This window comes from Lactuca saligna, chromosome 4, assembly GCF_052625555.1.
Source record: "Lactuca saligna cultivar CGN05327 chromosome 4, ASM5262555v1, whole genome shotgun sequence".
NCBI classification, from domain to species: Eukaryota; Viridiplantae; Streptophyta; class Magnoliopsida; order Asterales; family Asteraceae; genus Lactuca; species Lactuca saligna.
In genome coordinates, this window is record NC_136420.1 from 35,153,435 (window position 1) to 35,170,000 (window position 16,566).

The 16,566-nt window shown below is 33.7% G+C and overlaps 2 protein-coding genes across 2 annotated transcripts; both read left to right on the forward strand.

The window, feature by feature from the left end:
- The first annotated feature begins 3,858 nt into the window (after positions 1-3,858).
- EMB2765 (P-loop containing nucleoside triphosphate hydrolases superfamily protein) lies at positions 3,859-9,742 on the forward strand. The gene is made up of 10 exons (XM_078989720.1): positions 3,859-4,536; positions 4,682-4,771; positions 4,846-4,908; positions 4,988-5,074; positions 5,160-5,458; positions 5,553-7,218; positions 7,296-7,481; positions 7,581-8,735; positions 8,829-9,179; positions 9,259-9,742. Exons 1-10 carry the CDS (start codon positions 4,096-4,098, stop codon positions 9,547-9,549), a joined length of 4,629 nt encoding a protein of 1,542 aa, XP_078845846.1. The 5' UTR covers positions 3,859-4,095; the 3' UTR covers positions 9,550-9,742.
- Positions 9,743-12,921: 3,179 nt separating this feature from the next.
- LOC145041584 (Metallo-hydrolase/oxidoreductase superfamily protein) lies at positions 12,922-15,842 on the forward strand. The gene is made up of 9 exons (XM_078989721.1): positions 12,922-13,212; positions 13,896-14,031; positions 14,212-14,339; positions 14,433-14,580; positions 14,696-14,801; positions 14,883-14,941; positions 15,015-15,050; positions 15,148-15,257; positions 15,558-15,842. Exons 1-9 carry the CDS (start codon positions 13,025-13,027, stop codon positions 15,613-15,615), a joined length of 969 nt encoding a protein of 322 aa, XP_078845847.1. The 5' UTR covers positions 12,922-13,024; the 3' UTR covers positions 15,616-15,842.
- Positions 15,843-16,566: the final 724 nt, after the last annotated feature.

Here is a 16,566-nt window from a genome sequence, read left to right on the forward strand (position 1 = left end):
GTTATCTAAGGTTTCTTGGTCAGCTATAAAAAGGGCCTTCCACCCTCTAAATTTCGGCCAACCTACAAGCTAAGAAGCCAGTCGAAATTTTGTCTCTTCCTGCTTCTCTTTTCAAATTTCCTAGTCGTTAGGGTTTGGGTGTGAACTATCCGAGGCACAAGATTTTTGGTGCTACCTTCCAAGAGCTTTTCAAGAAGGATTGTTTGATTGTTTACTACAACAATCAAAAGGTATGTAATCTTCTGTGAATTTCGAAATTACCTAGGGTTGTAGGTTTCTTATTGTGTTTAATAGAATGTTACTTCAATAGTGTTATGACTAAATCTAATAGGTTGTGTGTATCCTTAAGTGTATAAGGATTTATCCGCATTATTGCATGTAAAACCCATCATAAATATACCCCAGGGTTGGGCCCATTGATATGTATTATGTTGAAACATACCATAGGGCTAGACCCACTGATTTGCATGATATATGGTATTTTAGAAAGCTCACTAAGCTTTGTGCTTACGGTTTATGTTTAAAATGTTTTAGGTACTTCTGTTTCAAAATGAAGGGCCCGGTTTGATCGCACTACATCCCCTGTAGATTTATTTCGCACTAAATGTTTACGAATTACTCTGATGTTTTTAGAATACTCCGACTTTGATCGTCTTATGAACAATAAGTGAATCATTTTGAGTTATTTAAAATGATTTTTTACTCGGTATTTTTAGGATGCTACATCTATGTTGACACTAATGATATTTATTTTTCTTTGGGAATTTTATTTCAACTAGATTTTCAGGTAATTAGGAAGATTAGTAAGGGGACGATCTCTCATGTTCCATATAGATATTCAAAACTTATTCGCATGGCCTATTACAATCATCATTGAGTTCCTTTTGAAATGCTTAGAGTTCTAATTTTTTTTTATGGTGTAATCCTCAAATGCAATATATATTCTTTAATATTTTTATTTGTTGCAACAGATAACCATGCGACAAATAAAATATATGCTTTTGGATGATGAGTAAAAGGTATCGTGTTGGTTTACAAAATGTCTAGCTTTATGAAAAAACAATAGTACTTTTACCATTGTTTTGAAAATCCCACTGTTTATTATTAAGGCGTCGTGTGTTGAAAGACATCATGTTTTTTTTTTTTTTTTTTTTTTTAATATTGTCTTTTGATATCTTTTATGTTTATAAATTAGGTGTTTTTCTAGGTTTTACTTGTTTCTTATTATTCTTTTTGTTATTTTTTATTAACACGTGTGAATGATGCATGTGGTGTTGACATGTGGGCAAGTGGGTGTTGGGATGGGTAGGACTGGAAAAGATGCACAACAGGTTACTACGAATGCCTTTCGCAGCTTCACTGGTGAGAATTTAACCACACATGATTTACTTGCTATTTGAAGGTATCAATTTGATTTCATCCAAGTTCTTTTTTTTTCATTTAGCAAGAGATATAAATAATCAATCTTTAAGTTGACCAGTCAAATAGATAATGGGATACCAGATAAGTTGCATCATGTAAAATCAGACAAAAATTGCTATAATTTGGTAGATTATACAAAAGTACAATGTTGTAATATAAAAAAATTTAAAAGTAGAATATATAAGAGTAATTTAACATTTCTTGCATTTGGGACTATACAAAATTCACATATAGCAATACACTTTTATTTATTTATGTATTAGGGCATCCACGATGCATTCAATGATGAGTTTAATGGGAGAGTCGAATAAGGTGACAAATCTATGGGTCATTCGATGTATGGAACTCTACCATTATGAAATGCCACATTAGCATTCCATGGACTTGGAGTTCAATGACCATTGAACTCTTCAATGGAAAAAATAAAGTTTTTAATTCTTAAATATTTACTATAAATTACATTTTATAACATTCTACTAAACTTTGTAGAGTTCAATGCATTGTACGTAAAAAAAAATGATAAGGTTGTATGGATTGTAGAAAGATGATGTGACAATTCATTAAACTTTATTAAGTTCAATGCATCGTGTATGCCTTATAGTCATTGTATTTTTCATTTCTTTATATTAATATTACATTTTTTTGTTACTAAATCAATATGATTTAACAAAATATATCTAATTACACCACACATTGTATATTGAAAGTTAGTTTGACCAATAATCCAAGGCTTTTTTATCATTGCACTAAGTTAATGATTTAACAAATTTATCCAATCAGAGTATGTCATATACAAAGTGATAAAATGATCACAATTTTCAATAGTGACAACAAAGCAAAGTAGACTACTATTTTTATGTTGGTTTTTTCCCGCATCATGTTAAAACCCTCAAAAGTCAAATGAGATTTATGATAAAAAATGAATTATATATTTCAAGTATTTACTTGGTATGCTTTTCGCTTTAGATTTGGATCAGTTCATCTATTTGGTTTTTAAGCTTTGGATCAGTTGGTCAGGTGAAACTTTACGAGATTGTTATGATCCCATCGTACGAGGCTAAGGCTATTAAATAAGTTTGTGAATGTAGGGAATTTGGACTCACTAGGATTCACACTATACATACACACACACACACATATATATATATATACACACACACACACACATATATATATATATATATATATATATATATATATATATATATATATATATATATATATATATATAGAGAGAGAGAGAGAGAGAGGATAAAAGCATTCAATTTGGATTTAATGATTTAGATATAATGTTGTAATAGAACATATTTGTTGGGACTTATATTATGTATTGCATTCTAAAATATATTACACATATTAGACATATTGCATTCTAAAATATATTACACATATTAGACATATGCTCTATTTGACATTTATAATTGTTATGTTTTTATAGACATTTATGATTATTAATCGTCAATTAAATTTTGCACCTGCTTTGCCATATCTGGACTTCGTATATTTCTTTTGCTTCTTATGAGGAACAATGGTCATTTAAAATTTGTAGCATTTTGTTTCACTATATTTTTTTCTATCATTGTTTTATTTTATTATATTTTTATTAAATCTGAACTTTCTTAATGATCATATTTTGTTTTGTTCTTGCCAAAAACACTTGTTATTTAGAAAGAACAAAATGTGCCCGACCCATAATTTTGTATATGCTAGAGCTTGCCAGGTACATAAATAACAAAGGGATGAATCGCAAGTTAATTGGTAAGTAATTATTGTATACTTGAAGATTTCCCAATTGTTTTTATGGTAAATAAGTATTACAAACCATTCAGATAAGATCAAATATGAGGTTACTCTTATTTACAATTTGATTATGTATTAAACTCATGCATATGAGGTTACTTTTATTTACAATTTAATTATATCTTAAACTCACGGGGTTTAAAACCCCTGTTATACAAAATAAACGAAAATATCTACTTTTTAACACATAATTATAAAAATAATCGAAACATGCCAAAAAAACTGAATCTCTTCATTGCTAGAAGAAGACATTGTTTGAGTTGATGTTGTCCGAAATGAAGTATCTCAGGAAAGTGGGTTCGAAATGTTATTTATAGGGGACCACGTTATTAGATCAGCTCATTATACCCGTTTATCCGTTTCAAAATACAGATCCGAAATGAGTATTACAAATGATCATTTTCAAAATTAATTCTATTGATATTTTTTTTTTCAAAAAGCGTTAAAAAATGGTTAGATTACGCTATTTCTTTTTAAATATTATCTAAACTTATTTTTATTAGTATAAAGCTCAAAAACAATTTTAGTAAAATAAATTTAGGCAAAAAGTACTTTGATTAAATTCTAACCATTTAGGAAATGTTACGTCCTTGGCCCCTTGCTATGACTTTTCCGCTATTTACCCAAATTACTCAAATCCGAACACCCTTGGATTCGAGCCTTCACGACCGCCTTCTCAACGACCCACTGTACTACTTCTATCAGAGGCGACTGGCGAGTAGGGTTTCACGTAATTTCAGAAAGAACTCCATTCAAACCCGTATTCAGAATCGTCCAGTTTGAAGTTCTTCCATACACTAACATTGATTTTTGAACATTTCTACGTGGTACTGACAGCAGACACTCACTTCGTCGATCCAGAAATTCCGAACAATGACGAAAGTCTACGGAACTGGAGTGTTCGACTTCAGGCGCCACCGCGTTGCTGAGTACCCCGTTACCGTCGGTGGTTCCGACCAAGCAGTTCCGGAAAGGCCGCCGGAATCAAAACCAGGTACCAATCTGCCAAGCTCGATAACCCTTGTTGAAATCCAGCGGGACCGGCTCACTAAGATTGCCGATGCGAACTGGTCTAAAACGGCATCAAACAACGAGAAACCTCCGTTTAGTGCGGAGCTTGTAAAGGAGATTTATGAGACGGAGTTGCTGGTTAAGGAGGACAAAAGTGGGAGGATGAGGAGAACGGTGCCGTTGCAGAGGGTTATGATTCTTGAAGTTAGTCAGTACTTGGAGAATTACCTATGGCCAAATTTCGATCCCGAGACTTCATCATTTGAGCATGTCATGTCAATGATTCTCATGATTAACGAGAAGGTATCAGTAGTTCAGTACCCCTGTATACTCTTTTCTATATAATTTTAGGGTTTGAATCCCTGTGCTAAGTAAACAAATGATGAACTAGAAGGTGAAGTCCATGACTAGTGACTTATATAATAACTTTATCCTTTTGGCGATGCAGTTTCGAGAAAATGTTGCTGCGTGGATATGCTTCTATGATAGGAAAGATATATTTAAGGCATTTCTTGAGAGGGTTCTCTGCTTAAAGGAGGTATGTGTCTTTGCTTTCCGGGTAGCTACTGACATAGGTTAAGATTGACGGTTGACATTATAACTTCAATGCAGGGAAAAAGCTTGAGTATTGCAGAGAAGACAAATTACCTACTTTTCATGATTAATGCCTTTCAGGTAAAAGTCGTTGTATATCTTGTTGCATATTATCTCTCAATATATAGTCAATTGATGTTTCTTGTCTTTTGTGTTACAGAGTCTGGAGGATGATATAGTAAGCAAGAAAGTCATGAGATTGGCAAGCCTTCATTGCTGGCATAGTCTATCCTTTGGTCGTTTTCAGGTAAGTCCATACACTTTTTTCTTTCATTTTCACGAAACTTGATTCTCATATTTACTTGTGTAATTTTCTTTTGATTTGTTTTAAGATGGAGCTTTGTCTTGATACTGATCTGATAGACAAATGGAAAAGAATTGCAAAAAAAGCCAAGAAGGCAAAGAAACGAGGGGAATCTTTTGATATGTCAGTAATGCTAGAAGTGAAGTTCTTAAGGAATTTCATTGAAGAGTTTTTAGAGGTGCTTGATTCAAAGGTATTTTATCACGATGATGACAATGAAGGGTCCAAAGTTCATGGGTTTGAACAAATCAATGAAGCTTCAATCTTGTATTGTGAGAGGTTTATGGAGTTCTTGATTGATCTTTTAAGCCAACTTCCAACCAGGAGGTAACTCATCCTCACAAAGTTAAATACATTATCTGCTATTTACTTTTTTCATCTTCATGTTTTGTTATTTATCTTGATGAATGATTGTCCACAGATACTTTAAGGCTCTTGTTGCTGATGTGGCGGTGGTTGCGAAATGTCATTTGAGTGTTCTTTATAGACATGAAAAAGGCAAGCTTTTCGCACAGCTAGTTGACTTACTGCAGTATTATGAAGGTTTTGAAATCGATGACAACACAGGGAAACAAATGACAGATGATGATGTTCTTAAAGCCCATTATGAACGTTTTCAAGCTTTTCAGCTTCTTTCATTTAAAAAAGTACCCAAATTGAAAGAACTTGCACTTGCTAACATTGGTGCAATTGATAGGCGTGCTGATCTTTCAAAGAAATTATCTGTTCTTTCTCCTGATGAATTGCGTGACTTAGTCTGCAGTAAGCTAAAGTTGGTTTCAAAGAACGATCCATGGACTGAAAGAGTTGACTTTCTTATCGAAGTCATGGTCTCTTTTTTTGAGAAACAACAATCTCAAAAGGAATCAATAAATGCTTTACCACTTTATCCAAATGAACAGATAATGTGGGATGAAAGTCTTGTCCCTAGTATCAACTACTCTGGTGAAGGTTGCCTTGCACTTCCTAAACTAAATTTACAGTTTTTAACCCTTCATGATTACCTTTTAAGAAATTTTAATCTTTTTCGCCTCGAATCCACTTATGAAATCCGTGAGGACATTCAAGAAGCTGTTCCACATCTTCTTGCATACACCAACAATGAAGGGGACCCTGCTTTTCGTGGGTGGTCAAGAATGGCTGTTCCCATTAAAGAATTCAAAATCACTGAAGTGAAACAACCAAATATTGGTGAAGTAAAGCCCTCATCTGTAACTGCTGAGGTTACTTTTGCCATTTCAAGTTACAAAGCACAGATAAGGTCTGAATGGAATGCATTAAAGGAACATGATGTGCTTTTCTTGCTTTGTATTCGTCCTTCTTTTGAACCTTTAAGTGCTGAAGAAGCGGAAAATGCATCGGTCCCACAAAAACTAGGGTTACAGTTTGTAAGAGGATGTGAGATTATTGAAATGCGTGATGAGGAAGGGAATTTAATGAATGATTTTACAGGTAGAATTAAGAGAGATGAATGGAAACCACCAAAAGGGGATTTGAGAACTGTGACTGTTGCTCTTGATACTGCTCAATATCATATGGATGTTACTGATATTGCTGAGAAAGGTGCTGAAGATGTTTATGGTAGGTTTAATATTTTGATGAGGAGGAAACCGAAAGAGAACAATTTCAAAGCAATATTGGAGAGTATTAGAGATCTGATGAATGAAACATGTATTGTTCCTAAATGGTTGCATGATATATTTTTGGGATATGGGGATCCTTCTGCAGCTCAATGGACTAATATGCCTGATCTTCTTGAAACCATTGATTTCAAAGACACGTTTCTTGATGCTGATCATGTTAGAGAATGTTTCTCAGAGTATCAGTTGATGTTTACAAATGCAGATGGCACTGAGAACTTGAATCCTGGCCCTCCATTTCGGATCAACATTCCTAGAAATCTTAAAGGAAATACTCATGCTCTTTCTGGAAATGAGAAGTCCAATTCACATTCAGTTGATGTGAAGGATTTTGAAGAAGAAAAAGAAAAAGAAAAACTTATTGTTGAAGCTTACTTACCTCCTGACCCTGGTCCTTATCCTCAAGATCAACCAAAACAGAATTCTGTCAGATTTACCCCTACACAGGTATTTTTTTTTGTGTTTATCTTTAGTTTTGTTCTTTATAAGATATTTGGTGAATGACATCATTGCTTTTTCTACAGGTTGGAGCAATAATCTCAGGGATACAACCGGGATTAACAATGGTGGTGGGTCCACCTGGTACTGGAAAGACTGATACTGCAGTTCAGATACTGAATGTACTTTACCACAATTGCCCTTCTCAGAGGACATTAATCATCACCCATTCAAATCAAGCTCTGAATGACCTATTTGAAAAAATAATGGAGGTATGAAATGAAAACAGTTTCCATATATACATTCAAAGTATATATATCTTTATCTCTTACATATTAATTAATTTTGATTTTTTTTTTATTTATAAATAGAGGGATGTGCCAGCTCGTTATCTTCTTCGATTAGGTCAAGGGGAGCAAGAACTTGCAACAGATCTTGATTTCAGTCGTCAAGGGCGTGTGAATGCAATGCTTGTGAGACGTTTAGAGCTTCTTAGTGAAGTTGAAAGGCTTGCAAGATCTTTACAACTACCTGAAGATGTTGGTTACACCTGTGAGACAGCTGGCTACTTCTGGTTGCTCCACGTGTACTCACGTTGGGAACAGTTTCTAGCTTCTTGCAATGAAAATCAAGATAAACCCTCGTTTGTCAAAGACAAATTCCCCTTCACTGAATTCTTTTCCAACACCCCGAATCCTGTTTTCAATGGAACATCATTTGAAGAAGACATGCGTGCTGCTAAAGGGTGTTTTCGTCATTTGAAAACCGTCTTCCAGGAGCTAGATGAATGCAGGGCGTTTGAGTTGCTGAAGTCGCAAGTTGACAGAGCAAATCACCTCATGACAAAACAAGCAAAGATTGTGGCAATGACTTGTACACATGCAGCTTTAAAAAGAAAGGATTTTTTACACCTGGGGTTCAAGTATGACAACTTGTTAATGGAAGAAAGCGCACAGATTCTAGAAATAGAAACTTTTATCCCGATGTTGCTTCAAAGACAAGAAGATGGGCACGCGAGACTCAAACGCTGCATTCTGATTGGTGATCATCATCAACTGCCACCTGTCGTTAAAAACATGGCTTTCCAAAAATACAGCCACATGGATCAAAGCTTATTTACACGGTTTGTGAGGTTAGGAATCCCTTACATTGAGCTGAATGCACAAGGTAGAGCAAGACCGAGTTTAGCCAAGCTTTATAACTGGAGATATAGGGATTTAGGTGATCTTCCTTATGTTAAGGAAAATCCGTTTTTCCATAAAGCAAATGCTGGATTTGGTTTTGATTATCAGTTGGTGGATGTGCCTGATTACCATGGGAAAGGTGAGAGTGCTCCTTCTCCTTGGTTCTATCAAAATGAAGGGGAGGCTGAATATCTTGTTAGTGTTTATATTTATATGCGGTTGTTGGGGTACCCTGCAAATAAAATATCAATCTTGACAACTTATAATGGTCAGAAGCTTCTCATACGCGATGTTCTTAATAGAAGATGTGCTCCTTATGATTTCATTGGCCTTCCACACAAGGTCAGTTTAGGACATAAATCATGCTAGCTATTTTCCCTTTGATAGTGTTTATTAGTTTTGTGTTGAAAAATTATAGTATTGTTTTTTTTACAGGTTGCAACAGTTGACAAGTTTCAAGGTCAACAGAATGATTTTATTCTTTTGTCTCTTGTGAGGACACGATTTGTGGGGCATCTTCGTGATGTTAGAAGACTGATTGTTGCAATGTCACGTGCTCGATTGGGACTTTATGTGTTTTGTAGGAGGTCACTGTTTGAGCAATGTTATGAACTGCAGCCCACTTTTCAGCTTTTACTCCAGAGGCCTGATTTGCTTGCACTCAATCTGCATGAGGTTGCACCTGCTACTGATCGTCCTGTTGAAGACACTGGGCCCACACATTTTGTCAGTGGGATTGATGAAATGGCTGGAATTGTTAACTTTAGAATGCATCAAGTCTATCAGGTAATAATTGTATATATATGTTTTTTTTATGAGTTGGAGTGAAGTTAGTGATGATTTTTTTTTTTGGATGTTGGTTTAGGCGAGAATGATGGGCAACCAGTTTTCAGATTATTCTGGAGAAATGGGTGATGCAAAAACAAATGAGCATGATGATGATGATGATGATGATGATGATATGGAGACTGATATGCAGAATGTGGGAAATGGGGAACATGAAGAAGCAAAGGAGGCTGAAACACAGATGGAAATTGATAGCAGCAAGGCAGATGATGAAGCAACACAAGTTGAAACCGATATTCCCATTCCCATTGAGAGTGGTTTGAATGCTGTGGAAGCCACTGGAGTAGACAAAAATGAAACTCCTCTTTAGTGTTTAAAGAACAAGTTTTTTATGATCTCGTCTCCTGAATTAAAACATAGATTGATTTGCATTAGGATTAAGAGGGGCCCGCTCCGCTGTATAACAAAGAAGAAATGCATCAAGATTTGGCATCTTCATATAAACACTTGCATTTTTGTAGTTTTATGAAACTAGATTTCCATTGATTGAAGTTTTTGTACAATTGGTTCTTGTAAAGCGATTATGCCAAAAAAATTATATAGTCTAATCTTTGGCTTGCTAAGAAAGAAAGATGATACTGTTTTTATGCATTAGACCTAAACCTTTTTTTGGTGTTAAAGTCCTGAATGATGCATGCCTATTTACACGTTAAGTGGTGGTTGCGCTGTCAATCATTTTTAAAAAATAACATGATGAAATGTTGACATGTGTGGTAGATCTTGGTGTTTTTCTATTTGATATATGTGGTGTTGGTTGACAAAGAAGTAAACGTTGAGTGTGGGAGTGAGACTGAATGTTTCGTGCAAACTTGTTATAATGATATCATGGAATCTTCTACAGAAAAGGTGGAATACAAAATGCACACGAAAAATGTGGAATGAAAGATACACCTGAACATCGTTTACTTGTTAAGTGACTAATTTTGGAATCGATATGCTCTTTTAATTCAAGTGGATTATTACCAAAATGTTTTTGGTATGTAGCACCTTCCAAAATTATAATTATTTAAATAAACTGATGATGCGATATCGACCTCCGATAAGTCTTCTAGTCTTCTGTTGCGGCGGAGATCTGGACATCACAGAACAAAGTCGTTAGAGCCGCCCCATGGACTGTGCCTTGGGAGCGGACTCCGACGATCAAGTTAGATCACCTGATAGATCTGAGATTAGCTGGAGTGAACCATTTTGGTGTTTGTGCTAATGTATGGTGGCTGACGGCGGCGGGTGGCAGCTGAGCCTTCTGGCCGGAGTATAGTGTGGCGTCCGAGCCATGGGGAAGGGTCCCAGGAAAAAGATCCTCTTTCATGGAGGAGACACTATTCTATTTATAGGGGACAACTAGGTCAAGGGAATTAGGTCAGGCCTTGGGCCAATTCAATTCAGGCTCACCTAGCAAGGAGCTGAGCAAGGCTGCCCGGAGGCGCCGGACGGAGTTGGCGGGCGCACCTCGGGCAAGGCTAACGGGCGCACACCAGGAAAGGCCGGCAAGGGGGCTCCAAGCAAGGGAGCGCCAGACCGGGCCGGCAAGAGAGTCCCCAGCAAGGCTAGCAAGGGAGTCCCCAACAAGATTGGTAAGGGAATGCCAGACCAGGATGGCGTGCTAGAGCAGTCTATGCCTTGCCAATGGACCATATATCATCAAGTTTCCACAGTTTGATGTTATTGTTACCCGATCAATGATATCGGACTGGACTTAGTCATATAAACCGTACGTCATCATAAACATATTTAGATTTAATTATTTAAGGGGTCAAATATTGCATGTTATTGTAACAAAAGTGATTATCTAAGCCCAACCTAATATGTTTTTTTCTTATTTCACAAAATATGCAACATCTTTTCGGTTTTCACAAGATGTTATTTTTTGATTATTTTGCCTATTAATTTTTTAAAATTATTAAATTATATGATACACACTAGAACAAGTTACATTTAATTGCTATAATTTCAAATAATAAAAATACATTTATCGGTATCTCTCTTATACAATGTGGCTATGTGTTCTCAAAACTTATAATCTAGTTAATATACATGATGCAAAGTTGCAAACTATGTGTTATAAATGCGTAATTATTTTATTTGAATATACAATATAAATACCACCACATGAAAACTTTAGACTATGTTTATCGGTCCTTAAAAAAAAAGCAAAAACAAAAAATGTACAAACTTAAGTTGACTAAGGTCATCCATATCAATGAAATATCACTCATTTCTCAAATATATCAAATCCGTTTTTATAGATATCTCTAAATCAATACAATAACATTATCTTTCAAAAGTAGGAGTGTATATATATATATATATATATATATATATATATATATATATACACACACACACAAACACACACACACTCAATAATAAATAAACATAAATTTGATTATTATAATGAAAATAAAATTTTTAAATATAAAATAACAAAATAATAATAAATATTAAATTTATTTTACTTTATTAATTATTTAAATATTAAGACGTTACAAAAACATGAATTACAAAACGAATATCACAATATTAATCTTTATTTTCTTTATCTCTAAATTGGTTTCAAATCTCTTCAATCAAATTCGCTTGTAGTTGGTGTTTTATGGATATGTTAGGGATTTTTGCATGATTCTGAAGATACATTTCATATGAGTGAAGACGATTTCCGAAAATTTCATGCCTAACTATATTAAAATTAACATTATTATCGATAAAATCAAATTGACGAATATATTAATCATGTTCATCTTCCACAATTATATCGTGTATAATGACACATGCTCTTATTATTTTTCCAATTATTTTCTTGAACCACATACACGATGATCAACTAATAATAGTAGTTGGCTCTACGTAGGAAAGATACATCTCTAAATATTGTTATGTATCTCATGGCACACACTCCTATTTTTACATAAAAATAATATACTAATAGCTTATTAATATAATTTGTCTGTAAAATAGTATACTAATAACTTATATATGGCACACATACCTAATTTTTGAGCATTTAGCTAGAATATTTATATACACATATAAACATACATGTCTACAATCCACTCATTTAATTCGATATGGATTCGTCAAAGACCGTACAAGCTTCTATTTATATATATATATATATATATATATATATATATATATATATATATATATATATATATATATATATATATAATAAATAAAGACAGTTTAATAAAATAAAAACTTAAAGTGAAAAAACGTTATTTAATATTAAATATCACTTACAAGAACGTGTTTTACGTGACATATAAAAATGAATTGGTGGCATTGCAAATGGAATTTGTGGGTGCTCTAACAAACTCTTTTTTAAAAACATGAAAAGCTATGGGTGGACATATATTTTATTTTCAATTTCCACAACTATTTATTACATAATATGTTATTGAAAAGTTAACAAAATTTATGGTTTTAAATTTTTTTATATATAATATAATATTGATATAATTTATTTTTCATATATATCTGAAACTTCTATATTTTTGATGTATTAGATTGTTGATAACTACATAAAATTTGAATTTGGTTGAATGTCTAGATAATAAAGAATTTTTTTTAATGAAATAATAGTTTTGCTGTTGTTAGTCTTGGTAAATTCTTCAACGAGAAATAACGTGTGTGGGATCCACCAACGAGAAATAATCATAAAGTTTGCAAACCGCTAAATTCTTCTCTTTCAAGTTTCAACACCCTTTTTTCTTCCAATACTGCGATCGAAGATTTCTCTCATTCCGAATCTATTTCATATCTCCAGTTTCATTCCGGCAGCTTATATGGACGTCGGCGGTGACTTTTTGGAGAACGGCCATCGCGAGCAACCTCATTCAGCATTGATCTTTGTAGGTACTGGTTGTTCGAGTGCTGTCCCCAACGCAATGTGTCTGATCAAACCATCGGATCCACCTTGTAAAGTCTGCTTCCAGTCCTTATCGACTCCACCTGAATCTAACCCTAATTACAGGTATTCGACGATGATAAACTAAATTCTAGGGTTATAGTTGCATTTTCCCCCTCCATTGCATCGTCATGGATCTTTAACCTTTAGATGTTGTAGATCTGCCTGCATAGAAATCAATGCTTATGATGGATTAACTTGTATGTTCAAACTTGTCGGGGATTCTGATTTTTTGGAGAAACTTGTATGTTCAAACTTGTAAATAGTTCTCATTCTTCATTCCTTCCCAATTATAGTAAAATTTTGACTTTTAGACACATATGTATTGGTTATTAGTTTCAATTTCAGAAAATGCTTTTGAACACACATGAAAAGGTATATAAGTTCAACTCTAGGAAACGTATTAACTCCTACCTTAGTTGTGAACTTCAAACACGATTTTTTGGAAATTCTGATGAATACATAAAACTCTACAACAAATTATACATATAAAAAGTTTGTGGCAGATATTTATCAAAATCCATATATATGATGCTTTGACTTTCTCCGGCTACCTCCTCTTTTTGTATAGAGGGTGTATGTGCTAACATAGCCACCCCCTGCAGACTGACACTGATCGGACAATATCTATACTTTCATTGAGCAAATTAAGTCTGAGATTATGCTTATCATTGCCATCTATATTTTCGTTAAGCTTATCCTAAAGTTAATGGTGGCTCATAAAAGTTAATTATATATACGTTCTATAGGTGCAATACATCTCTTCTGATTGATTATAGTCCAAGTGCTGGGGAACATAAGTACATACTAATTGATGTGGGAAAGACATTCAGGGAGCAAGTCCTCCGGTGGTTTACTTTCCATAAGATCCCTCAAGTTGATTCTGTAACTTTCTTCTCCCTAATACAGTTTTTAGTTCATATTAATTGGATATTCTTCCTCTACTTGAAACTTTCATGGGAGGGGGACTCTATAGTTTCTTTAATCAAATCTTTTTTAACTGAAAGAGAAAGACAAATGGGATCCATGATGTTGATAATAATAAATAATTGTTATAAAATGCAGATTATTTTGACTCATGAACATGCGGATGCAGTTCTTGGTCTTGATGACATCCGTTCAGTGCAACCATTCAGTCCAGTAAACGACATTGAACCTACACCAATTTTCCTAAATCAACATGCAATGGAAAGGTATTCAAGTTCTTGGTTTTTTTTCATCTCTTGACACTTCAACACTCATGTTATGGTTGCATGATCTGTCAATCTTTCTCATGTATTAAACAGCTTAAAAGTGAAATTTCCTTACCTATTACAAAGGAAGCTCAAAGCTGGTGAAGAAGTTAGACGTGTAGCACAACTTGAATGGAAAATAATCGAGAATGATAGTAAGAAGCCATTTGTTGCATCCGGACTAGAAATCACACCCTTTCCAGTTAATATTCTAACCTTTTCATTTATCTATTTATTATTTTCTGCTTGAATTAATAATATATTATAATTACAGTTATATACGTTTTTGACTGTTGTTTAACTAACCTTTTATTTAGGTGATGCATGGGGAGGATTATATTTGTTTAGGTTTTTTGTTTGGAAAAAATAGCAAAGTAGCTTATATATCTGATATTTCACGCTTTATAGAAGACACTGAACTTTGTGAGTGTTTCTTCTATTCCTTTTCATAGATTCATACCTTTTTGTGTTTCAGTTTATTCTCAGGTTCTTTTGAATGTTCAGGTATATCTAAAAGTGCAGGTCAACAACTAGATCTTCTTATACTGGATACACTTTATAAGGTCAATACTCAAGTCTTCCACTTCATTAATATGGTTTTGGTTTCATAATGAAATTTTCTTTGTTTATTTGCAGAATGGATCCCATAATACACATTTTTGCTTCCCACAGGTTTGTCATTTAAGTTCCCTTATTGAGATCTTGCTTTGAATTACTTCAACTATGAACTATCGTCTCATTTTATCTTAATTTATACATGTATTGATAGTCTCTGGAAGCCATTAAGAGATTGCAACCAAAGAGAGCATTTCTAATTGGAATGACTCATGAATTTGATCACCATAAAGATAATGAATTCCTTCAGGATTGGTCCAAAAGGTACTTAACTTACCTACCCTTTTCCTGTTATCTAAAATTTTATTTTTGTAAATAGTTTATTTGAAGTCATAGATAAACATATTTTAAACCAATTGACATGTTTATATGTAATTCAATATATCTTTATTAGTTTATTTGGTTGAAGTTTACTTTTTAAGAAATAACATGTTTGTCCTATGTGGACAATGACTTCACACATACACATGTTAACTTGTGCCATGTCATCATCTTTTAAATCTCATTGCTAAAATTAGAAACAACCAAACAGACCCTTAATTCTTCACTTGTTGCTTGCTACAGAGAAGGAATTCCAGTTCAGCTTGCACGTGATGGTTTGAGGATACCTATACATCTTTAATGGTAGAAAAAAAGAATGCACAACTATTCAGTTGTTATAGAATGTTTTTGGACCCGATACACACAAACGAATAGGCTTTTGAAATATGAATTAAGTTTGCATAAAAAGATGCTAGAATATGGGTAAAAGTTGTATGTATTTTAACTCCTCAATATTCCGAAGTTTTGAGATATCTTGAAGGATTTTCAAGTATATTGTTCCATTAATATTGATGCTTGTATTTTAAAGTGACTGTGTCTTGTACAATTAAGCGTAATTTTGATGCTTGGAATATGGTGATGAAGCGGATAGGGGCAAAATGGTCTTTTTAAAAAAAATAAAAATAAATAATGCATGAAGCTTTAAGTTAGACGCCTCAAGGACTGAATCGGTGAAAAAGAAAGAATATTTTATAAGGACTAAAAAAGTTAAAAATACTTTTTCAGCGATCATATCTGTAAAAATTAACAAAACTATATAGACGAATTTTCAGGAAAGCTATTACAATTTTGGCTTTTTACTACCTCATACCATACCATTACAAATACCTTTTTTCTTTTTAACCAAAAAAATCATTGATAATTTGACCTTTTGCATTTACGTATTATTTAAATACTGAAATTGAATTGCAGGTTAAAATACTTGCAAAATTTTCTATGTTGGGTTGTTTCGGACTGTTTTTTTTTGGCCAACTTTGGAGTTGGCAGTTTGAATTATCAATTATGGTTTTTTCGCTTGGATTGTGTCCATGTTATCTTAGTATTTGTATACCCTTGATAATGCACGACACGAGTTTTCTGTGTATGAATTTTAGAAATTTGTTTTTGTGTCTATTCATGTCAACACAAATTTTAAATTCATGTTTTTGTATCTTACGTGTGTCAAACACGAATTTACCTATTTAAACACGTATAGATACGGACTGAGTTTGCGTTGACACGTGACACGTTAAACACGTATATACACGAATTA